The sequence below is a fragment of the Triturus cristatus genome, chromosome 2_2 (assembly GCF_964204655.1).
Source record: "Triturus cristatus chromosome 2_2, aTriCri1.1, whole genome shotgun sequence".
Lineage (NCBI taxonomy): Eukaryota > Metazoa > Chordata > Amphibia > Caudata > Salamandridae > Triturus > Triturus cristatus.
The window spans coordinates 1,041,965,416-1,041,991,165 of NC_140582.1; the positions used below are offsets into that span (position 1 = coordinate 1,041,965,416).

A 25,750-nucleotide genomic window follows, 5' to 3' on the forward strand; every position below is an offset into this window, starting at 1 on the left:
CACAAACTAGTTACTAGACTATATTCCATCATGCAGACATCTGCGCCAGTCGCCCTGCAATAGTTTGCACCTTATGGATATGAGACATAGACCCCCCCTCTAACCGACGTCCAGTGGTCCTACTGCAGTGGCCAGACAGCAACACTATCTCCCAACTATAGGCTGCGATCATTACACTTTAAGTGTCTACACAGCCTCTATCGCACCCTCACCCACCTTTTCAACATGGGGCTCATTGTTGATGCACGATGTTTGAGAAGCACCTCTCTACAGGCCACCTCATACACTTAGCGCGGAGATGCCCTAGAGTAACAGGGGTCCGGTGAAGGAGCATTTTCAATCATACGCACTATCACTGGCCACTCTCCACCTTCCACCCCTCTTGTGGCCCTATAATCACCACCTTATTGCAATACTACTCCTATTAGCTAAGCGCAGAGTGGCCATCCACTGGAGCTGACAAATCGCCCCCACTGTGTCTCCTTGGCTGCGAGACACGGCATATTGCCAGAAGCAACTGACCAATTTCTAGGATTTGATGCCTCAGCGATCTCGCCGCAAGGATATTTGGGAACTGTTTCTTGCTTATATGGGCCGAATGTACTCACCTGCAACCTCGCCACAAGGGTCTGAATTCGAGGTTAGTCCTCTGTCCAATGCCTCACCCTGCCACCCCTCACCAAATGGTGTGAGGGTCCCAGACAATCCATCACAACTGTTGGGATGGAGTCTCCCTGCTACTTTGCCACTGATCTGGCATCTATGGTCGAGTGATGCCAGTGAGTAATTGAGGGTCTGAGCTCACCCAGTTGACAATGTCTGTTTGGAGCCACCTGTGAAGGAGAAGGCGTTCTGCTGCTGCTTACTGCTATACACCATAATGTTACCGCGTTTATTCCCTTTCATCCTCCCCCCACTCTCTTGCTCGTTCCACACCCCTCTTCCCTCTCGCATGTTTCACAGTTGTGACACTTGTCATGTGTTTTTCATTATACATTCCAATACAATTAACTTTAAAAAATCATTTAAAAAGGTGCAATACTTCTCTCTATATATACATCTGGAAATTAAACTCCGTGAATTTGGGAGAGAAATATAAACTTCAAATCTAAGAAAAGAAAGAATACTTCAAAGACAACATTGTGAGCCAGAAATCACTTTAAAAAGAACACAAAGCCTACCTTAAAGACTGAGCAACTATATTTTCGCATATTGTGAGACAGTGATTCACTCGATCTTTTTTGTTGGTTGATGGTTCCTTCTTCCTACAAATTCAAGAAAGTTTGTACAAATCAATATGGTGTAATGTAAAATATAAATAAATCCCAGGGCATTCAGTTTGCAGAATCCGGACGGACACACACACACACAGACACACACGGACAGACACACACACAGACACAGACACACACGGACAGACACACACACACACACAGACACACACGGACAGACACACACACACACACAGACACACACGGACAGACACACACACACACACAGACACACACGGACAGACACACACACACACAGACACACACGGACAGACACACACACACACAGACACACACGGACAGACACACACACACACACACAGACAGACACACACACACACAGACACACACAGACAGACACACACACACACAGACACACACACACACACACACACAGACACACACACGGACAGACACACAGACACACAGACACACAGACACACAGACACACAGACACACAGACACACACAGACACACACACACACACACACACACACAATACTAGCTGACATTCTGAGAAAAACATTATGTGGAATCGTCTAACGAGCAAGTCCACACCTGCAGTCCAGCAGGTAATAGTTAACAGCACTGAGGCAGGTAAGGGATTAATGAATGACTGCATAAAAAGCATAATTCAATAGTGGCTACACTCTATTCTCCTGCATGATTACATTTTTTCCTTCACCATGCTAATAACTTCCCTCACAGTACCATTCTACGAAAGCCTTTGAACCCTTGCATGTGGTCAGATAAGGTTGCAACTGTGTACAATAATATCTGTCCTCTGACAAGAAGGTCTGCTTTGTACATGGCACTCTACAATAGCACAGCTTCAGGAAAATAATCTGCAAGAATTTTATCACCTTAATTCACACACTGCCTCCTATTAAGCAAAAGAATACTTACCATGGTACATACAGTCAACAGCTACGTTACGCCCAAATTATAGCTTCAATATTACTAGATAAAGTAAAATGGCATGTATGAGGCATTATATTTATTTCTACAGTTGTGCTATGTTTTTATCAGTGTTGTGCAACCTGATTCAATGGTGTATTTACTAGGATAACTTGGTCTGAATAGAGCACTTGATAGCATAGCTTCACATGGGCAATTGTGAACCCCTCTCCATTAGAACCTCTGCTTAGCATTAGCCAGGTCAGCAGCATTCCATTAATCAATCTCAAATGGATGACAGCCGAGTCGGCACTACCAAGAACTGAACCTGTGATCAGAAGGTTATTAATAAATCTCAACAGCTAGCTATTAAAGTTCTGAGCTATGTTCCTTGCAATTAAAGTGTTTCTATATCAACAGCTGTTTACAAAAGCACAATATTTTGTTATAAAGCTTTCTTATATTATATTAATACGAGTCACTTTTACCTGCACTTAATTTCAATTCCCGTCGAAGGCCCTTTTTTTCACACTTACTCTGAATGCCTAAACAGACAACGCCTGATTGAGAACTATTCCAATACGTGCCCCATACTTTGACAAAGAAGCTGTCTTACTCTTATACTCTATCTATCCATGAACACTAAAACATCTGAGGCCTAAAAAATACTTAATCCCCCTAAAAACTACCCTTCCTAACTTTAACTACCCAGTGGTGATTGCCATTGGGTGTTATATATTCACTAAAAAAAACAAAGGGTACAGGAACGTTACAGTTAGGGTCAGATTTTACTCATACAAAACCAGAGAAATTCAGCCGTTATAGTTAGCTGAGTTAACTATAATTCGCGCCCCCGTAATGCACTGCTTATGACCTCACATATTACATCACTCAGTGACATTACTGATGACATCTCAAATAACATCATTGATTACATCCATGATTACATCATCCAGTGACTGAGTGTTTTTAAAAAGTTTAGGAGTGTTAAATATATATACCAAGGTGTATTGGTGAATCAGTAGGTGCATGAGTGACTGTATGGATGACACAGTGGGTGCGTGAACGTATGGATCAGTGACTGGTTGTGTGCATGTGTGTATCTGTCTGTCAGTTGATGTCTAGGTGGGTGTATGAGTGTGTTAGTGGGTACGTGAATGGCTATATGGGTGATTGAATGGTTGTCTGGCTGTCTGTTTGTGGGTGAGAAGGTGTATGACTGCCTGTATGGATGAGTGAGTGAGTCAGTCAGTGGCTGTATGGGGTACTGTTGCGTGTGTGAGAAGGTGTACGTGTGGGTGAGTGAGTGAGTGTCTGTATGGCTGTGTCGGTGATTGAGTGCATGTGTCAGTATGGGTGAGTAACTGAGTATGTGAAAGGCAGTATAGGTGAGTGACAGAGTATATGAGTGCCTATGCATAAGTAAGTGAATGTGAGAGTGGCTATATGGATAAGTGCATGCTTCTGTCAGTGACTGTATAGCTGAGTGAGTATGTGTTACTATTTGTAGGAGTAAGTGAATGTGTATGTAACTGTTTGAGTTACTACGTACCTGTATGATTGACAGTACTGGTGAGTGTGTAGGTGTGTGAGTAGTTCTATGGGTGACTCACTCAGTGTGCGAGTACCTGTATGGGTATATGAGTGGATATGTCAATGGTTGTATTAGTGAGTGAGTGGGTCTATGAGTGGCAGTATGGGTGAGCGAGTGGATGAGTGTGTAGCTCAATGAATCAGTGAGTGGGTATGTAAGTACTGGTATGGCTCTGTGAATGGGTTTGGGAATAGTTGTATGGGTGTGGCAGTGGGTGTTTAAAAGATTCTATAGGGGTGTGAGTGTGTGCATCAGAGATTAAGTGAACGATGTCATGAGTGATGTCATTTGAGATGTCATAAGTGATGCCATCAGTGATGTCACTGACCATGTCATGAGTGATGTAATATGCGAGGTCATAAGCAGTGCATTGCGGGAGCGCGAGTTATAGTTAACTCGGGTAACTACAACGGCTGAATTTTTTGTATGAGTAAAATTTGACCCTAACTAGAAAGTCCCAGTAACCTTTGTTTTTTTTGTGAATTTCTAAGGTTTTTAAATTTCTATTTGCTAACTATAATGTCCCTGTATCCTTTGTTTTTTGTGAATTTCTAAGGTTTTTTAAATTCTATTTCCTAACTATAACGTCCCTCTAACCTTTGGTTTTTTTAGTGAATTTCTAAGGTCACGTTTGCAAGTCACATTTGCAGAGTGGTGGAGAAAGGGGGCTGGGCCTCCAACCAGCTCTCAGGAATTCCACTGCATAGGACTTACATGAGGTACCAGGAGGGCTTCTTGGTCCCCAAGGTCCCCCAGGAGCCAAGGGGACTTTATCCCCCAACTAGTAGTGTGCCGGGAGGCAAAACTGGGAAAGTGGAGAAAGGGGGAGTGGCCTCTGACAACTTCTTAGCAATCCTGCTGTGTGGGACCTACTGGAGGTAATGGGAGGGGTAGTTGGCCCCTCAAGGACATCCTTGGGGGCCAACTACCCTCCTATTACCTTCAGTAAGTCCCACACAGCAGGATTGCTGAGTTCTGATAGGAGGACATGCCCCCTTTCTCCACTACTCTGCAAACGCCCCTCCTGGCACGCTCTTGGTTGGGGAATGAAGTCCCCTTCGCTGATGAAGGTCCTTAGGGGCCAACTAGCCCACCTCTTACCTCCAGTAAGCCCCACACAGTGGGATTGCAGAGAGGAGGTCGGAGGCCACGCCCCTTTTCCACAACTCTGAAAACGTGCCCCTCTCGGCACACTGCTGATGGGGGATTTGGTCCCCTTGCGGCCTGAGGGCATCAGGACTAAAGTGGACTTCACCCCCCAAGCAGTAGTGCCCCAGGAAGCGCGTTTGCACAGTGGTGGAGAAAGGGGGCGGGGCCTCAGACCACCTCTCGGCAATCCCACTATGTGGGGCTTACAGGAGGAAACAGTCACTCATACACCCACTGATTCACCAATGCACCTAGGTATATATATTTAACACTCAAAGGTTTTAAAAACACTCACAGTCACTGGATGATGCCATTTGAGAGGTCATCAGTGATGTCACTGACCATGTCATGAGTGATGCAATATGTGAGGTCATAAGTAGTGCATTGCGGAGGTGCAAGGTATAGTTAACTCAGCTAACTATAACTACTGAATTTCTCTGGTTTTGTATGAGTGAATTGTCAGCTTAACTAGAATGTCCCTGTAACCTTTGTTTTTTTTTTGTTTTAGTGAACATACATATAAATACACGCATACACACACACACACACACACACACACACACACACACACACCCATATATACACACATTAATATGTGCGGTAGAACAGAGCCAATTGGGGATATATATATTTATAAATATATATTCATTCAGACACACAAAAAACACATACCTGCGAAGTAAAAACCTTTACAAAATGGATGCAACTCTTAAACTAACAATGACATACCACCTCTTTAGAAGCATCTGTGTGCTTTCTTGCATTAGGGTAGCCTTAATTAAAAGGGATACTTTGGATACTGTTGACATTTTAGGTAGTACGGTGGCCTTAGCATAAGCCACCCTTAACTGGCAAATTATCGGCATCACATTCTATTATGTCACACCTGTTTTTGTAACCATCCATGGCTTCTGTAAGGCATCCTATTTTAAGGCTGGAATCCCTGACATGTGGTAGTTACAGTGGTATAGAATGGGCAGCCCTGCCATGTCACGTGATACACTGGCCATTGATTAAGATTCTGTCCATATGGGACAGAAATACATTTCAGTACTTGATGAAAATGTAAAGCTGACTTTTGAGAACAATGTGTATTTCCAGAAAATCATAATCAAGCATATTTATGCGGCACAATAATTGTTATTCCATAACAATGGAGCATATCTTCGTACAATAGTGGGGAATGTCTAATTGATGAGTAAATATTCTTGAAGGCAGTTGTTTATTTGCCGGCCTAGTACTGGCCCTGGACTACTTACTGTCTACCCATAGTCTTTTCAGACCAGGGTAAGTGAAGAAGTGACGGCCGCAGCTGTAAGAAGACAGAAGTGTGGAGTAGGGTTGGATGCTGTGAATAACAAGCATTTGCAGTGCAATAGGTCTCGCATTTGTGAGAGTTTGAGCTGTTAGCATTGTAAATAACAGTGACTTTTATTTATGTTTTAAAAAACAAAACATAAATAAATGCTAAAACTTGTATGAATGCGAGACCTATTGCATTGCAAATGCTTGTTAATCTAAAGGTTTAACATAACTGTACTGTTTAAATAAGACTAGACATTTAAAAATTGTAAATGTAATAGATTAACTGTGAAAAATTCTGGGGTCCCCCAATGATTTGTGTTTTTTTTTTTGTAATGTGGGGGGGTGAGGTAAGGGGGCACGGCATTAAAAAGTGTGAACACCACTGGCCTACAGAAATGCCTGCAAGAACTTGCTCCATGTGCTGCCCTTCCTCTCTAGTCACCCTATCAACTCCAAGGGTCCCTGTCTCACCAGGTACCTCACAGCAAGAATGCATACACCCTCTTTTACTCTGCCACCTGACCCGCCACCACGCCCACACGGCCTCTACACCCGAGCTCGGAGACTTTTGCAGTGTGCAAAGATAAATAACTCACCGCATTGTGCAAGTATGTAGTGCAGAGGCACGCCCACCACAAACAAACATGCATGGAATCCAACAAGGTTCAGAATTTGTTTTAAGGCGAGGGGGAATGGCAATTATGCTGGAAAACCATTTCACAGCAATGATGCTGAAAATGTGGAAATAAATCGACAACTTTAAGGACGCAAATCTCGGATCCTGGCAGGGTAGCCCTAGCGGTGCGGCTGTGCCATAAATTACAGATTCTCTATACCCAAAGTTGAGGCTCTGTGGATAAATTAAAATGCAAATATATATAGATGTAGTGAAGAGAGTTCTACTTAGGCTACGTTGAAAGTTGTTTCTTTCACAAGCTCCTGGATACCTCTGTTGCTTTTTAAAGCCGGAATTACATTGCCAGAGATACCGAGACACACTACATCAGGTGTGAATAGCTCACGCTTGTTGCATTGTGGGACTTGCAGTTTTAAGCATTAAAGTCCCAGTTCACCAGTAGCAAAGGATGTCTAGTGCGGCAGCTGCGCGCACCAAAGCAAGGCAGCAATGGATTAAGCTGCGTAACAGTGGAGGTAAAAAACACTTTAAAAAAAAAAATACGGTGGTATTAAGTAGGGACTAACCACCTTATTTACGAATCACAAGCCAGCATTTACGAAGGACAATGACACAAGCCAATGACAAATATGGGTGCAGAGTGGATGGGGCTTCAAGTCTATACTCGAATACAGCATGCCTCGCAGTGCAGCACATGCGTTGCCCAGGCTCAACCTAAAAAGAAAATCTTGGCCTCCTGCCACCCACCGTCAACACCCTCTGTGTCTCATGTTCACTTTCCTTCCCAAAGCTGTGCTCTCTGCTCTCTTCCGAGCAGAGGGCCAATACTGCACTGACAGGCTCTCTGAGAGTCCTATCTGAGCAGCCTGGAATTCATTTGACAAAGCAGCAGTGGGAAGCAGCCTTTGTTTACCTCTATTGCTACGTCAACGCAGCGACTAACTGGATTTGGAATCTGGTATTCACGCTAGTGGTTCTCGGTGACTGCCATACTTAAAATCCCTAATGGCAACTACTCAGTTATAATTCTGTGTGTTCTGCATTCACCTTCTCCCCTCCCCCCCACACAAATCCCAGTCTCGCCCCCTCCCCTGAAGAGTTTTTATGGGCCTGTCAGAAATAAAATCTCATATCTGGTGTCTCTATTATCCATCTCTCCCACTAATGCTTCTTTTAGGACATACAGGATAGGTCTGTGATGTTCTGTATTGGCCCTACTCCCTTCCCTAAACAGGTTCCTGGGCCTGGCTGAAGGTACTGGCAGCAGTGCTGTGTTTCTCACACGTGCCGTGGGCTCTTTGGGGCCAGAGGTGGCGGTGCAGGTGCTGTGACATCAAGCCAGAGCATAACCAACTTATTGACAACTTGTGTCACATTGTCATCAGCCATAAGCCTTTATCTTCTAAGGTGGCGTCTGTGGAAGCCACATGCACCAGAATAATGTTGCAGACTTGAACCACATAGCCTTGATTGGCTGACAGGTCTAAATGTCTGACAATCAAAGAGCACTAGGTCTGAATGACTGATCATCAAAAAGCAGCATAGATGAATGGCTGATCATCCATAAACACCACAGATGAATAAAAGAGTGTCATTTAGAACTAGGTCAGAATGACTGATAATCAATAAATACCATAGCTGAATAACTAATGTGTCATTGAGAATCCAGTCTGAATGATTCACCGTCCGCAAGCACCAGGTCTAAATGACAGAGACTGATCATATGATAAAGCTAAGTTTGAACAAATGACTGTCACAGAGTACCAGATCTGAAAACGAGATACAAAATAATAAAACATCCAATGCTACCAGAGCAGTCTGTGGCAGCCGGGCTCTACTGGTGTGCAACTGGCTGCTCTCCAGCCCTACCAGCCGCATGCAGCCCTGTGGGTGAAGCGCTGATATCTGCGCATGTCAGTTACTCCAATGACCCCTGACAGGCTCTGAAATATTGAGGTGCCACGAAAGCAGCGGTACAAAACATATTTTGAAACAGAGGTGTGGCCCAGAACTTCTTGCAGCATGGAGGCCCCAAGAGAAAAGGGGGCGGGTTGAGGGGGGGAGGGCTAATGTATGACAAGGGGCACTCGGCAGGCCCCAGACTACTGATAACTCAGGGCCGGAGAGCGGGGGGCAAGGAGACTCTCCCCTCACCCTCCTGCGTGGGAGAGGGCTGTTTCCCGCTCCGCCTGTCCCCACCTTACTTCAGTTATTCAAATCACTGGTAAATAACACACTCAACACACAATCCTATGCACAGCTCAGGGCTGCCCGCAGGACCTATGAGTCTCAGCGCTACATATAGAAGTCACCGTCACCCTGCCCTCTACTGCATAGAGAGGGAATGCACAGATCCAAGCCGGATTGTAGCTTCGCGGCACTCTATATCACTCACTGCTCCTAATGCAAGGTAATGAACCGAGTGTGCACAGCAGTAGCACCTAGCACGCTAACCCCTACTACAAGCTGTGGCCTACAAGCATGCGGGCTGACAGTGAAACCAAATGCTTTGAGTTACAACATCTGCTCATTTTTCACAGGCAGGGGTTGAGGAATCAGAACTGCTCGGGTTATATTGCTGCCATCACGAGACCTTGTAAACTCAATGGACTGATGCGAAACTGAGTGCACCAGCAACAACTCAGAACTTTCCACACGTGAACTCTCAGGCCAAGCACAAGATGGGACGGGAGCCTTTTCTTCTCCCTACACTAGGCCCCATGAAACACCACACACGCCATTGCCTGGCAACACACCCAGCCCCTGGCAGAGAGAAATTAATATTCAGTTTGACGTCATGTATTTCACCACACAATAGTTCCCGTCAGTGTTCAAAGATGCATGGATATTGTGCAAACCAACGCAGACTCATGAACACTCCTTACTTACAACAACAAGCGGCAGAGAAAGCGATTGCGAAAGTGATCGCTATTGTAAAAAAACAAAAAAAACAAAAAACACGCCCAGGAGTGGTGCGCACGCGTGCGCCACAGCGAAACATGTGGTTTCAATTATCGCACCCGTGTCTGGGCACGATAATTGAAACCACGTGGCCTTTGGTGGGCGTAATAGACACCAATAGGCCATGGGCAGAGTAATGCGCCCGCCTTTGGCCTATTGCGTGCCGTCTTTATAAAAAACACGCACGCAAAGGCCAATCGCGGAAGCCAAAAGGCAAAGCACACGCACGAGTGTGTGCGATTCCAGGCTCTGTTTTCAAACCCCGGACAAAAGGACTAGGTGCGAGACCTAAAAAAAGGTATTCCAATGAACTTCTTCTTCAAACTTTGGCAAATGGAGATTTATTGTTGTGGTTTCCTATGAATGTGTCAGTGATCCTTCGGTAAGAGAGTAAAGGTTTTGACAAGTCATGATCAGCCATAAACGCGCAGTATCCTGTAATGCACGATTTAAATTGGTACATTACAATTTCTTGCACCGCCCCTACATAAGACCAGTGAAACTACACTGCATTACCCTGACCCGCGCCGATACGTGTCCTTGATGTGATGAGGTAGTGGTCAATTTTTCACATTTAGCATGGAGATTCCCATGGGTGAGGCAGTTCTGGGCTAAGTTGGAGGAGACTGTGCGGGAGAGCACAGGCTTTCATATCGAGGAAGTGCCATTATAATGCTTGTTGGGCCACATAAAGAAACCCAGGAAATGCAAAATGACATACAAGCTGCTGCAATTGTTGTTGGTGCTTGCTAAGCACAGGGTGGGTATATCCTTGGATGGTACGGAGAACCCCGAATATAAAAGCATGGCACAGGGGCGTACATGAATGGACCTGGGCAGAAGAAGTCCACATGAAGCTAAGCCGTAGGGATGACAAACTGCAGGAGGAACTTAGTGAATGGCGCGAACTGTGCAATGCTGTTCTGACCTCAGATGTATATGTAAATGACCAGCATGAATCAGACCCTAGCGGGGTACTCTTGAAGGGGATGGTGAGTGAAAACTGAAGTACAATACGTGAGAGGCATACACTTACTCTTGCCACCCTGAATAAGGGGTCCAATCCAACCGAGCGTTGCTTTATTTAGTTTTGTACCTCCCTAGTGCTAAAATGTCACACCACAGTATATCCTTCTATGCTGTCCTCTTGCCGGATTAAAAAAGGTCAGTGACAATCAAAGAGAATCCTGTCTGCTACTCCACACGATACTTCCACTGCAGTGCCACTCCACTGGCTTTCTAATTTGCTAAGAAGAGATAGACTCCTTTGCCCACATACTCCTTTGCCCATATATCCTTTGCACAATACTTCTCTGGAGTGATCCAAATATAAACAACACTTCAAAAAAAGCAATTAATGAAAGGGGCAAACCTAAACCATCCAATTGCTGAAGGGATAGGAGGTGACTGATAGAATATTATGCCTTAAGTGCTATGTGCAGAACAATATTCTGTGCGTGGAGTCTTGATGAAACAGATAAAAAATACAAAAAGAGAGGAGAACGAGGGTGATAGCAACATGTCACTGGGGCATAACTAGAAATGGGAGGGAGGAAGCAGAAAACTAAAGGCTAACTAGAATGCTACTTTTTCTACCACTGTCTTTACAAAATAAAAATTATTCAAATGCATGCAGCGATGTTGTGAAACTTTATCCTCCTCACAAATTCAACATCTCTCCCTTCTCAAAAACATAAAGGCACAGCCGAATAGGGAGCAATTGCCCTTTGCCTTGCTCTTCATTTTCCCATCAAGACAAAGATATTTTGAAATTGGCTTGAGCTCCATCTGCAAATCGCAAAATAAACAAGTGAAAATGTATTGCAATAGGGGATTTCGAACGTGAAGCTTCACTTTAATAGTGAAAGACTTCTCTGAATCAGACCATATAAAAGTGATCAGGTCTAAACATACATGATCATTCACTTTCTTCATTCCTTGCTTCGGGGTGTGTGGGATGGAACGATGGGCTTGGTATAGTCCAGCACTTAATGAGGTACATTTCCTTGTGCTTTTGGTGCCGATGACCCCATGGGAAACCAGATAGACATTGCCAACCCGGCCTCAGAGCCCCTGGACCAAACTATCGACTGGGCAATGCATTTATTAGTGTGATGGGTTAGTTACCTCATGCACCACATGACATTTAACCCCCAGTGATGTAAAATTTAATGCCGATATAGGAGTAACAATTCCTGCAGAGTTGTAAACACTTGCTGCTGAGGTTATTTTCCTTGAAGCGAGGGAACATTTTGCTATAGCTGTTTCATTACTCATTTTGAGGCATTTCATCTGCAGTTGGGAGGCCAGGGCCTGTAACAATTTATAAACTTGCAAAGAGGTGAACTTTCAAACCTTTAAGGTTTCTGAAAGCTATAGTATGATTCTACTATCTAAAATTTTCTTCTCCAAGTACAATCTCAGTCTTTCTATATACTTAGGCTATTTGGTTTTAGGTTTAAACCTATAATAACTGATACAACCCCACTGAAAGGAAAATAGCCATCACTGGTGTAATCATATAAATACTGAAAAAAACCCTTTGCAACCACAAACTAAGTGCCATTCAAAGAAAGGCAAAGATGAGGGAGTCATTTTTATTTCATCCTTAAGGGGCCAATACAATGTAACTTTGTTATACAAGGCAGTATCAAGAGAGACTGGGCTAACATTATTCTGCTTGAGTTTTGTTGTTAGGGATGTCACTGAAACATTGTCTCTTCCTTCTGCTTTTTTTAGGTTTGTGGTCTTTGGTCTAAAGACGCAGGGTTTAGATGCATTTTTAGGTCTTATTTAGTTATTTTAGAAACTTAGGAGAATCGGGAAATATCAAAATCATATTTGAAATTTTGGCTTCATTTGACTTCAGTGATAGGTAAAACGGCTGGTTTAATTAGAATCTTTCCTAATATGTAGCATCACATTTACCCACACATAGAGAATGGGTGAAATCCTTTGACACATCTGCCCCCCTTTCCAGTGAGTCAGTATTGATTGTAAGTGAATTGCCAAACACCCCAGTTTTCAAACATTAAATGCAAGATGTAGTGACAGGTATGTGTGAAAAGAATGTTGTCACCAAGCATCTGAGATAGTAGTGAAAACATGACACAGGCGTTTGGTAAACATGAAACACAGTGCCACTTGAAATGCTGCTGAAAAAAGTTCCTACCAAGTTTAATTAAGATTGGAGTGATATTGTTTGTATTTGCAGTAATTCAGCTACGTATATGAACAACTTGTATGATGGCCTGTCAAAATCGATACCTGAGCTGAAGTGCTTCCCTGTAAGAGATCCTTGTCACTTGCTAGAGTGTATGCTGAAAGCATCTTTACAATCTTCAGAGTTAATGAAGAATGCTATTGACTTAGTAGTCCATTCTGGTGCAGTAAAAATGTATTTGGTCCTCATATACCCTGTGCACACACTACCTATACACATGCACTATCAGTGCAGAAAACAAGCAATAATTAAAATTTAATTTAAATTCCATAAACACCGGAAGAACACTGTTTCTGTTGTTTTTAATGGCGCAAAAATGTGTAACCACTGATAACTGGAAAAACCCCACCAGAATTCATCAAAAATAGAAACTGAAAACAGGAATATATATACTGCTGAAAATCTACAAGGAACGTGCAAGATCAGAAAGTGAAAGGAGGTGAAACTGAGAGTTTAGGTAGATCTGAAAACACAATAGACCATGTCCAGCTGCACGCATGTCAAATCCAAATTAATTTAACTGCCACTAAAGAATAAGTTTCTTAAATTTAAATATTCTTTGTTACATAACTGCAAAAAAAAATCAATCAATCATTTACCCCCCATTAGGCTACACGGCATCTCCAAAACAAGTGTTACCTTTGGGCTACTTTTCTAGACCATCTGTTTTGTCCAGAGCAAAATATGCGGAGGCCAATGATTGCTTCATTTCACCTAGAAAAATGTATAATATACCCACCAGAAACGCTTTTGAACCCTTGGCCATATTGGGAGACATTGACTGATGCTACACTAATTTGGCTTCTAAGGATATGGAACTTAAGCTTTTACTCTATCCAGGATCATTATTCTGAACCCAATACTTGCATTCCTGGCCTGTCTCACTCAAATGCAATTCAGTTGGAAACCACGTAAAGAGTCCAGCTGAGAATGTTCTCAGCATTGTTTCCTTGAACATTGCTGGAGTATGTACAAAAATTATAAATCCAAACTGGGTCAGTTTCATAAACGCACATGAAGTTCTATGCTGCCAAGAGACCTGGATGACAGCAGATTTCCACATTGATTGGTATCATGCCTTTTTAGGTCTCGCCTGAGCCAGTGCGCATGTGCTGCTCTGCGAGGCTGCTAGTAAGGACTTACAAATCGGACCACACGTTATTGGCCTTTGCGCGAGTCTTTCTAAGAAAGACGGCACGCAGTTGGCTAAAGGCGGGTGCATGTCTCTCTCCCCTGGCCTAGGAAGCTCGGGAGCAAGCAGCGGCCCGCACTGTGCCTGCTGCATTCCTTAAATTCTTGCACTCGCTGGCTTTTTTTTAAGATTCATTTTAGCGCGCGCGCACCACTCCTGGGCTGGTTTTCTATGTCCATCAGCTCAGGCATCCCTCTCCTCCTGATGTCTGTGCCGCTTCTACGTGACTAGGTCAGACTTCCCCTCACTTCAGTCCACACCACCTCATCCGCACTTATACATGCGAAGCCCTCCCACCTCGCAGTTCAGACACTCATTCACTCTTGTCTGGCCACATTACATCACAGTGCCCTCTTCGTGATGCCCCTCAGTTCAGGCAACCCTTTCCATCTCCTGTCTCGCAACACCACCTCACAGCCCCTTCTCAGGCCATCTCGCTCCCAGACTTCAGTTCACAGTTATCGGTTCACATTATCTCGCAGCATGTGCAATATTTACACTTCCTCCTATTAAAGGCTCTGGTTACATTTGTAGGTGCCTCGTTCGAGTACACTACAGGCGAGGACACACTCTGCAGCTGTTCGCAGGACAGACCCGCCCTCCTCCCTCATCAGGTGTTAGGAAGCGTTTCAGAGCGAAGTCAGACAGGGGGTGGGTGGCCCTGCCCTGGCCCCACAAAGCCAGCCTTTTAGGAGCTGGGCATAGAGGCCTCGCCACCTGCACCCAACCAGGGCTGCCAGTGCTTGTTGGTTCTCCAAACCACCGTGGGCTGAGGCGTGTGCCTGAGACTGCAACTCCCAAGATGCACCGGGACATTAAATGACAGTCCTGAACTGGAATGTGGCACCTGTAGTGAGAGGGGGAGGCAGTCGTCGCTGTCTGAAGGGGGCCGGCCTTTGGCCTGCAGCTGGTTAATGCTGGTGTCTGCCCTCCGATATTAGACAGGGCTGTCATTATTACACATATGTAATATGTGATGCACCTCCCACGAGTGTGGTAATGTGCTATCATGTTCAGTCTGGAGCGGGCCAGCTCTGCCCTGCAGCTGCGTACACGACTCTCTAGCACAGATGTGTATACATCTTTCATTCTACAGATGTTGGACTTCTCTAGAAGTCTGCAGATGTGCAGATTTTTTCATGCTACAGATGTGCAAACTTCTTTCTTTTGTCAGATGTGCAGACGTCTTTCTCTCCCTTACATAAGCGCCGACCGCTCTCTCCTACAGACATGCAGACAGACGTCCTTCTACAGAAGTGCACTTTTTTCATCCTACCTTCGTGGACAGCCGTTGTCCCATGTACAGATGTGCAGCTCAACCTTTCTTGTGTAGATGTCACATATGCCTTTTCCTAATGAGCTGAGGCATCTTTCCTCCTAGGAGGTAGGATGGCTCACCGGTTTAACGCTCACGTGTGCTGTGGCCTTCAGTTAGCAACTCAGCCTTCCATCCTTGCGAGGTCGTTAAGCCGAGTTCAGTTGACTTGTGTATAGTAATAACAACAGTTGTGTGCAGCATAGATGTGCGACATGAACTGCCATGTTTCAAATAAATCACGTTATTCCAGACGTGAAGACTTCTGTTCTCCCTCCCCTGCAGATACACACATCTGCATGCAGATGCGCACCCCCTTCCATTATAGACATGTACACTCCCCTCCATATACCACGGATTGTGCATCTTTCCCTGCAGAAGGGCATCCCGCTGTCTCCCCTACAGCTCGGTGCATGCCTCTCTCGCCTACATATGTGGAAATATCTGCCCATTACCTGCTTACCAACCTCTCCCAGCTACTTAAATAAAATGTATTGTTATTTACGATGCCAATAGCTCAAACTTGCGTAAATGCGAGGCCTATTGCATTGTAAATGCTTGTTTCAACATGCAATACCATCCAAGGTGGGCAGAGCGAGAGGAGTTCTTGCCAGTTTCTTCTCTGTTAAAGTCACTGATTTTAAAACAACAAAATGTTGGGCTCCCCCTATTTTCTGGTTATTCTCCCATCATTCCCCGCCGAACTTGATATTTTGTTAATTTATTTTTATTACAAGATTTTAATCAGGCGTCTAGGACTATTATTGATCAACTTGCCGAATTTTTAGAGGATTTTTATCAAAATACCAAACATACGGTCTACATTATATGGGTCAGAGATTTTAATATTACCACGTTTGTATTCGGATACACGGGTCTGTGGTTTTAGTAATGATGAAAATGCTACACATTTTTCTCATTCATTTTATGGTGAGGCGTTGAATGAACTGTTGGTGAAGTATCAATCCATCAATCAATAAATAATTTGTAAATCCATCAATCAATAAATAATTTGTAAAGTGCACTACATACCTGTGAGGGTTTCAAGGCACTGGGGGGGGGGGGTAGAGGGGGATGCTGCTGTTATTTATCGAAAAGCCAGGTCTTGAGTTGTCTCCTGAAGGTCAGCAAGTCTTCGGTTTGACGCAGGTAGAGGGGAGGGTGTTCCAAGGTTATAGCGGCTCGATGGGAGAAGGATCTGGCTCCGGAAGTGGCTCTCCGGATGCGTGGTACCGTGGCCAGGGCGTGGTCAGCGGAGCAGAGTTTCCTGTTGGGTTCGTAGAAGGAGAGCAGACTGTTGAGATAGGCTGGGCCGGTTTTGTGGAGAGCTTGGTGTGCGTGGATCAGGAGCTTGAAGGAGATTCTTTTGTCGACTGGGAGCCAGTGCAGGTTCCTCATGCTGGGGGGTGATGTGGTCGCGGCGCGGTACGTCGAGGATCTGGCGTACAGAAGCGTTCTGGATTCTCTGTAGTCGGTTGATGAGCTTGGCCGAGGCTCCGGCGTAGAGGGCGTTTCCGTAGTAGAGTCTGCTGCTGACTAGGGCCTGGGTGACAGTCTTCCTCGTGTTTGTCGGGATCCATCTGTAGATCTTCCGAAGAATGCGGAGGGTGTTGAAGCAGGTGGAGGAGACTGCGTTGACTTGTTTGGCCATGGAGAGTTTCGAGTCGAGGATGACTCCCAGGTTGCGTGCGTAGTCGGTGGGTGCCGGGGGGGACCCCAGTAACGTGGGCCACCAGGAGTCGTCCCAGGCGGAGGAGTTGGACCCGAGGATGAGGATTTCCGTCTTGTCTGTGTTCAGTTTGAGGCAGCTGTCCTCCATCCAGTCTGCGACGGCCTTCAGCGACTGCCTTCATTCCCAGGTGGAGGTTGGATTTGGCGGTGAGGGGGTCCTTGGGGAGGGAGAGGATCAGCCGAGTGTCGTCGGCGTAGGAGATTATGTTGAGGTCGTGTTGTCGGGCGATGCGTTCCAGTGGAGCCATGTAGACGTTGAACAGCGTCGGGCTGAGGGAAGATCCCTGAGGGACGCCGCAGATGATCTTGGAGGCATCCGATCGGTACGGGGGGGAGGCGGACTCTCTGAGTTCTGCCGGAGAGGAAGGAGGTGGTCCAGTCCAGGGCCTTGTCTCGGATCCCTGCGTCGTGGAGGCGCGATCGTAGTATGCGGTGGCAAACGGTGTCAAAGGCAGCGGAGAGGTCCAGGAGGATGAGGGCCGCCGTCTCGCCGTTGTCCAGCAGGATTCGGATGTCGTCTGTGGCGGCGATGAGGGCGGTCTTGGTGCTGTGGTTGCTGCAGAATCCTGATTGGGACGGGTCCAGGATGTTGTTTTCTTCGAGGTGACGGGTGAGTTGGGTGCTTACTATCTTCTCGATGACCTTTGCTGGGAACGGAAGTAGGGAGATGGGCCGGAAGTTCTTGAGGTCGCTCGGATCCGCCTTGGGTTTCTTCAGTAGGGCGTTGATCTCTGCGTGCTTCCAGTTCTCAGGGAAGGTGGCGGTCTTGAAAGAGAGGTTGATGATTTTGTGCAGGTGGGGTGCGATGGAATTGCTAGCTTTGTTGAAGATGTGGTGCGGGAGAGGGTGGGACGGGGATCCGGAGTGGATTGTTCCCATGGTCTTGATTGTGTCCTCGATGCTCACGTTGGCCCAGGTTGTCAGGGTGTCTTGGGCGGTGGGTTCGGTGTGGTCGGCAGGGGCCGTCTGGGGTCTGAAGCGGTCATGGATGTCAGTGATTTTCCGGTGGAAGAAGGCGGCGAGGGAGTCGCCCAGGGCTTGCGAGGGTGGGATGTCGTTGGCGTTGGAGCTGGGGTTGGAGAGTTCCTTCACGATGGTGAAGAGCTCCTTGCTGTTGTGTGCGTTGTTGTCAAGGCGGTCTGAGTAGGAGGTCCTTTTGGCGGTCCTGATGAGGTGGTAGTGGTTGCGGATGGCGTCTTTGTGGGCGGCGCGGCTGTATGGCATCTTGTCGCTGTGCCATATGTTTTCCAGTTTCCGGCAGGTGCGTTTTGAGTCGAGGAGTTCCGGGGTGAACCAGCTGACTCTTCTGCTGGTGTCTCTGCTGGTGGGGTTTTTCAGCTGGGCGACGGTGTTGGCGCAGTCGTTCATCCAGCGTTCGAGGGTGAGTGCACCTTCATCGGGGTTGTTGGGGTTTGTCTGAGGGTTGAGCGCGAGGTTTGTCTGTAGTTGTTCTTGGGAGACTTTGCTCCAGCAGCGGCGGGGGGTCTGTAGGGTGCGGTGGTGTGTGAGGGGTTTCCGGAAGTGGATGCAGTGGTGGTCTGTCCAGGTGAGTTCGGATGCGTGGCTGAAGGTGACGTGGGGGCATGAGGAGAAGATGGCATCTAGCGTGTGGCCGGCGATGTGGGTCGGCGTCGTGACAAGCTGTTTCAGTCCGAGGTTGGCGAGATTATCGATCATGGTGGAGGAGTTGTTGTTGTTCTCCAAGTGGTAGTTCAGGTCTCCGAGGAGGATGTAGTCGGTGGAGGTCAGTGCGTGCATGCTGATGAGGTCGGCGATGGAGTCGCAGAATTGAGGCCCGGGTCCTGGCGGTCTGTAGATGAGGGTGCCTCTTAGGGTCGTCTTGGGGTCCGTGTGGATCTGGAAGTGCATGTGTTCGGCGGTGCTGAGGGCGTCGTTGGCGTTAGTTGAGACCTTGATGGTGTTTTTGTGCACAATGGCGATTCCTCCTCCGGCCTTGTTGGTGTGGTCTCTGCGGGTGATCTTGTACCCGACTGGGATGGCTATGGCGATGTCTGGTGAGGAGGTTTCGTTCATCCAAGTTTCGGTCAGGAAGGCGACGTCCCGTGATGTGGTGTCGAGGAGGTCCCAGAGTTCGACGGCGTGTTTGTGTGCGGAGCGTGTGTTGAGCAGGATGCATCTAAGCTGGTTGGGTTCCGTCGTGGCAGGTGTCTTGGCGTTTGCGGCAGGAGAAGCTGCAGTTCTGGCAGGTGAAGGGGCCGTGGGTGCGCCTCGGGGCGGCCTTGCAGCAGGTGTGGGTCCTTCCTGGTTTGAGAGCGACAAGGGTGTTGGCGTCGTAGCAGAGGCGGTCTTCCTGGCAGGTGCGGGAGCCAGGGGTTCTGGCGCTGGGCGCAGTCCAGGCGCAGACGGGCTTGCCTTCGGTGCGCCAGCGGCGCGGCCGCACAGCGGCCGCCATATATGGGAGGGAGGAGCAGCTGGGAGGCGAGGGACAGGTGTGGCGAAGGGGTGCGGAGGGGGAGGGGCCGCAGGGGAGGCAGCGGCGGGGACGGAGGACGGGAGACCGGCGCGGGGCACAGAGGGGCGAAAGGGGTACAAAAACAAAGGAGCACAGGGCACAAAGTCAGCACAGGGGTACAAGAACGGAAGCACAGACGTTGGCGAGGGGTTCAAAATGAAGTACTGGGTATTTTAGACCCAGCGGTGCAGGGGCACACACCCTATGACTTCTGGGTTCTCCCTGTTCCAGACCTACAGAAACACAGAGTCTTCTGGGTGAAGTCAAAGATTCATTTATTGGCTGCAGACCAATTACAGGTATCCTAGAAGTACAACAGCGTGTATGTTCTCAGGAGACTGCTGAAAATCATAGAAACGGACTTCTTCTTAAATACACTTTTTCCTGCTTCAGGCATACATTCCTAGGTTTATGATATGGCAATATACAAGTGTACATTTCAAACGAAAGAGTAGAGTCATGATGACCATCCCACATTCCAGTTAAGCCAGCCCACAATTATTTACACAGCAAGGTTCAGATCCCACATCAGATATTGATAGGCCCCAATAAAACACGGGCAGCTCCTGTTGATAGAAACAAGTCATAAAGCAGGAACAGTCAGGTGTGAAAGAGATTAGCCAGATGCGTGTGTGGGATGAAAGGACTTTATGGTGTGTCAAGCCCTGATGCTAATCACAGGTGGCCGGAGGAAGGGGAGCTCGTGAGACCAGTTTGACCTGGGGCAGCAGAGCCAAGCTGCCCAGGTCACAGAAGAGTCATGGAAAGGCAAATGTGCTATGAGGCCCGTATTTGCTTCATTATAGCCTATGTGAGGGCAATGACAAGATGGCCACCGCTTCCAAAATGGAACCCGCGTAGTGGTGCAGAATAACGTGTACACAGTGGATTCATAGCTAGAACGGTATACAAAGCACTTGTACATACCGCATTAACCATTTGCGGTTCGCTAATACCAGGATAGACAGGGGTGGGGCCCTGTCCCCTACACGGAAACAGAGATTAAAGTACGACAAAAATAACAAGCATTTGCAATGCAACAGGTCTCGCATTTACCTGAGCATGAGCTATTGGCATTGTAAATAAAAAGGCCTTTTATTTATGTTTTGGTTTTTGAAATATAAATAAAACGCATTGTCATTTACAATGCTAATAGCTTAAACTCGCGTAAATGTGAGACATATTGCATTGCAAATGCTTGTTGTTACCAGTCATTGGTACATGCTTTTTCATCCTTGCCTCATCTGTCGACGTTCCATTTATAACCAAAAATTATTCCACCAGTTTATCTACTCATGTTCTGTATTTTCTGTTAACTTAGCTATCTGACACATGCTGGTGATCCAACATCCTTAAAATTATTAGCTGATTTTGCTTCAACCACAACCATAAATGTTTTCTTAATGAGCATTACTAACCCTAATGCTGCCTAGGCAAGACCTAAAAAAATATGTTTTGTGGTGCTAAGAAAGCACGGGACTGCAGGGACGGGTGTGGCGAATGGGCGCGGAGGGGGCGGGGCCGCAGGGGAGGCAGCGGCGGGGACGGAGGACGGGATACCGGCGTGGGGCACAGAGGAGCGAAAGGGGTACAAAAACAAAGGGGCACAGGGCACAAAGTCAGCACAGGGGTACAAGAACGGAGGCACAGACGTTGGTGAGGGGTAGAAAATAAAAAGGGGCACAGAGCAGAGCGGGGGGCAGGGGGCAACAACAGATACAAGGACAAAGTAACGGAGCAAAGCGGCAAGCGGGGGCAGGGGGCAACAACAGATACAGGGACAAAGTAACGGAGCAAAGCGGCGAGCGGGGGGCAGGGCGCACAAACAGATGCAGGCACAAGGCAACGGGCAGCAATGAAAACGAACCTTAGGCCACCACTGTCCACCAGGGATGAGGCACAGGTGGAAGTCTGCGGGTGGAAGAGGGCCGCGAATCCACCGGCAGAGGCGATAGCAGGGGTGCAGGCGGAGCTGCAGCGGGGGGGGGAGGGGGGGAGCAACCTACCAGGAGGTCAAGGGTTGTAAAGTATAACTTAGTCTTTACAAGTGCTATAGGTGGCACAAGAAATGCGTGTGTTCCTACTTTTAAAGGGAACCAAACTGGAAGTACCAAGGATCATACATATACTCTCGAGTTATCTTCTTTCTTAACTGATTTTGTGGTGTCTAGCAGATGTATAAGTGACCATAACCCACTTTTTATTATGTCGGAGCCCCTTACTAAAAAGCCAAAATCCAGAAGACCATATGGATATTATCAGCAACAAAATATTAACATTAAATTGTAATAGGGTCAACCTAGCTGTTTTTAACCAAACTATAGTTGAAAATTCTATGGCTTCCATCATGGCCTCTTTAACTGATGATTTAGGGCCTGGTGAGATTCATTCGGAGAATGTAAATATTTGTAGGTCTATTTCAAATGGTCTCATGTGCCCTCCCCACCCCTCCAAAAAAAAAAAAAGATACCACTATTCCGAAGGTTTAATGCAGCATGCTCAGCTACTCACAGGAAATTGATGGGTGTGCTGAAAAGCCACCCTCGGGTAGCATGTGATGTTAAAAATGATAGAAAAGAATAGTTGTGAGTCCATGAGGAAAGGAAAGCAGAAATCAGATTGAATCAGGTTGAAAGCATGGGAAGACCTTATAACGGCAGGGATAGTTCTAAATTCTAGGAGGTGGTCAAAAGGCCTTTCTTCAAGGAGTCAGACGAAATGGATGCATAAGAATTACCTCAAACTAAACACAAACAAGACCGAGGTCATGGAATTTGGAAATGGCCCGCCAATCTGGTCCCAATCCTGGTGACTAGCAGCAGCGGGACTTTGTCCTACCCCTGCAACTAAAATGAGAAACCTTGGTTTTTTATGCGACCCCAGCTTAATTTCTCAGGGCAGATCAATCAGCTTACATCTGCCTGTTATTTTCTTTTAAAGGTGCTACGTAAAATCCTATCTTTTTTACCCATGGACTTGAGGAAAACAGTCTTGGTGGCCCTTGTTCTTTCCCTCCTAGATTATTGAAATGCCCTGTACTCAGGCATTGACAAACGCCAGCTCTCGAAACTTCAATCCCTACAGAATGCAGCGGCACGTACTCCAGTCACATTTCTGGGGCCATTAGACCTTTACACTGGCCTCCAGTCAATCAGAGAATTGAGTTCAAGGCACTCAGCCTAGTTCACAAAGCCTTATATGGGGTGGGCCTAATGAATACCACAAACTAAGCCAATGGCAAGCCCCCCGATGGATATTAAGATCGGCCAGCAAAGCCCTGGCCCACGTTCCTACAGTGAAAAAGTCCAGATGGGGAGGCAGATGTATCTCATTTATGGCATCTAAGCTTTGGAACGAACTTCCCCTCAACATTAGGCTAATTCCATCCAGGTCTCTGTTCATGAGACAGGTCAAAACATGGCTTTTTCCTCCCTTATAGCTATCAAGTGTTTCCTGACTCTCTAACTCTGCTCTTTCTTGCTTCCTCTAGCGCCAAGACGCCTCGGCATTCGTGCGCTTTAAAAATCCTTTACTTACTTACTTAATTACACCCGTAACATCGATAACGCTATTTAAGTGGATGCATAGGTGTCATTTTACAAAAATGTTTTCACACAGAGACACATCCGTGCCTCTAGGGCCTAACTGTACCCCACCAATCGAGTCCCCTCGCCACCTCCAAAATCCAACAGTTAACTGTAGCCATAAACAAATGTATCCTCGGAAAGGTTCCAGGGCCGGATGGCATTCCAGATGACACCTTTAAATCCAATATCCATATGTGGGCTCCACTACTCACAAATGTGTTTAGATTAGTAGTTCGGGGCCCCGTTCCAGATTCTGGGAGGACTACTGTAGTTCCAATATGTAAACAAGCATTGGCATAGCCAATAGGTCTCGCCTTTGGGACATTTTAAGTGTTTAGCCATGCAACAGTTGACGTTTGCACCAAGGATATTGTGCTGCATAATTAAATACTTATATACTTATAAGGTCCCAAAGGTGAGACCTATTGCCTATGCCAATGCTTGTTGTTAGGATGCGCTAGTAATTTTTAGATGATTGAGATTTTTTTAAATACCTTTATTCTTTATACCTTCAATCATTTAACTTATGTAACACATTATTCTTGCAACCAAAAAACTGGACGTTTGCCATAACCACTGACTACTTGTTAGTTTAGCAGGAGCATCTCGGACATGTGGCTTTCCACAAAGACGTTACTGTGATTGGCACCTGGTTGGGACTAGGAACCACGAAGTGGTGTGGACGGGGTTTATTAATATATAATTGAGACAGTACAAAATGCACCTCTTATTTTTATATATTTGTGTTATTGCTTTGCACTGCTTTAGAATAAAGAAAGATGAACTGAATGGCCCAAAATTGAACCGTTTACTGGTCAAATAGTGAATTCAGGATTAGAATCCAGTTCTTTGGATTCCAAGATCAGGAATTTTGTGAAGATAAATCCACTCTGGCTCGGCTCCGTCTTTCATTTCGAAGATGCGCCCATGTTAAAACATGATTTCCGTTTCTGGAGGATCCTACGGTTTGAGTTAGTCCCTGGTGTATTAGGTAGTCTGTTGTCATTTCGTATATAATAACACGGGTGCTCTTTGATATCACGCAGTACCATAAACAAAGCTATTCACCCCATTTCTCGAAAATTAATGGGTTTCCCGACTTGGATCTGTTTGCCCTTGAACGTAGAGTACTGTGTGCCTTTTAAAAATGTCTATTTACCTGTCTTTGAAGGCAGACATGTTGTTGCTAGTTCGTTCAATTGTGCCGGTACCCCTGCAGACCGCCCACCGCGGCAGGCTCAGCTGGTATCAGCTGTACACACACAGAACCAAACCACCTTCGACCGGGCCCAGAGCACTGCAATCCTGTGTGTACTGGCGCCAGTGCAATTCATGCACAGGTCTGCTAAGAGAGGCGGCTGCATGTGTATAGCTCTGAGCGTACAAGGAGGGTGACAACGTGTGAGCCTGGACGCAGTCCTCCACTTACTTACAGGATGTGGTAGGTGATCTTTCTTAGGGGTCTAGTGCGCAAGACAATGCCAGTTGCAAGTTTTGAGGGTTGGGGCCGGGGGAAGGGCTGTGCAACATGTCCCTGGGCTTAAAGCGGCGGCTCCAAGTCACAGACAGACAGGAAGATGTGCTTATTCAAGCCAAGTCACAGGAAGATGCTCGCGAAACTACAAGATGGAGTCAAAGAATTCTAGAAGGGACTTGAATATGCAGAAATCTTCAAATGGACGGCATTGTACTGTGAAAAATTCAATTTTGCCAACACAACATTCTGCATGGGGTTTAATAACAACAGGAGCGACGGATTTCAGTAGGTAACATTCAAATGTGTTTAATCTACACGAAGATGTGGAGGGCCCGATAAACAAGTACCCTGAGACAAGAATGCAGCCTGCCCTCGTCGCTGCTGCGCACTCAATTTATTTGTTAAAAACAAGTTGGTAATGTTTGTTTAAACAAGATGTGCGGCCGCGAACGGGAGTTGTGTGCGCGTGCGCGCAAAAGTGGAACACGAAAGTGAAACTGATCGCGGTCCAGATGGCACCTCGGACGGTGAAAGCTGGCTGGTGCGCGCGTGCGTGAACGCAAGCTTTAGGCCACCAAAAGCCTGTGGTAGCACTTTGAAAACCACGCTTACTAAATGTCTTGTAGAGCAGCGCATGCGCTGGCTCATGCGAGACCTAAAAAGGGGATCAGACCCCCACCCAACCTGCTATCGGCCAATTTCCCTCATTGATTCCAGTGCCAAGATTAGTGGCCAAGTACTATTGTCCCGCCTTGAAGATTGGGCCCTGGCAAATAATGTTATGTCCGACGTCCAATTTGGTTTTTGACCAGGTATAGGGCCAATTAAACAATGCTTCAACCTTTAAAAGTGGGGCACTGTGTTAAGGCAATTAATGATCCGGTGCACTTGGCTTTTACTGATTTATCAAGTGCCTTTGATCCTGTGATTCGCTCTAA

At 46.5% G+C, this 25,750-nt stretch overlaps 1 protein-coding gene across 2 annotated transcripts in view; it reads right to left on the bottom strand.

The window, feature by feature from the left end:
- HTT (huntingtin) overlaps window positions 1-25,750 on the bottom strand; it is a 2,065,683-nt gene that overhangs the window by 1,961,084 nt on the left and 78,849 nt on the right. For both annotated transcript variants that reach the window (XM_085642500.1, XM_085642499.1), the window contains exon 2: window positions 1,182-1,265. In XM_085642500.1, the coding sequence (XP_085498626.1) occupies window positions 1,182-1,265 (84 nt within the window). The remainder of the gene's footprint in view (window positions 1-1,181; window positions 1,266-25,750) is intronic.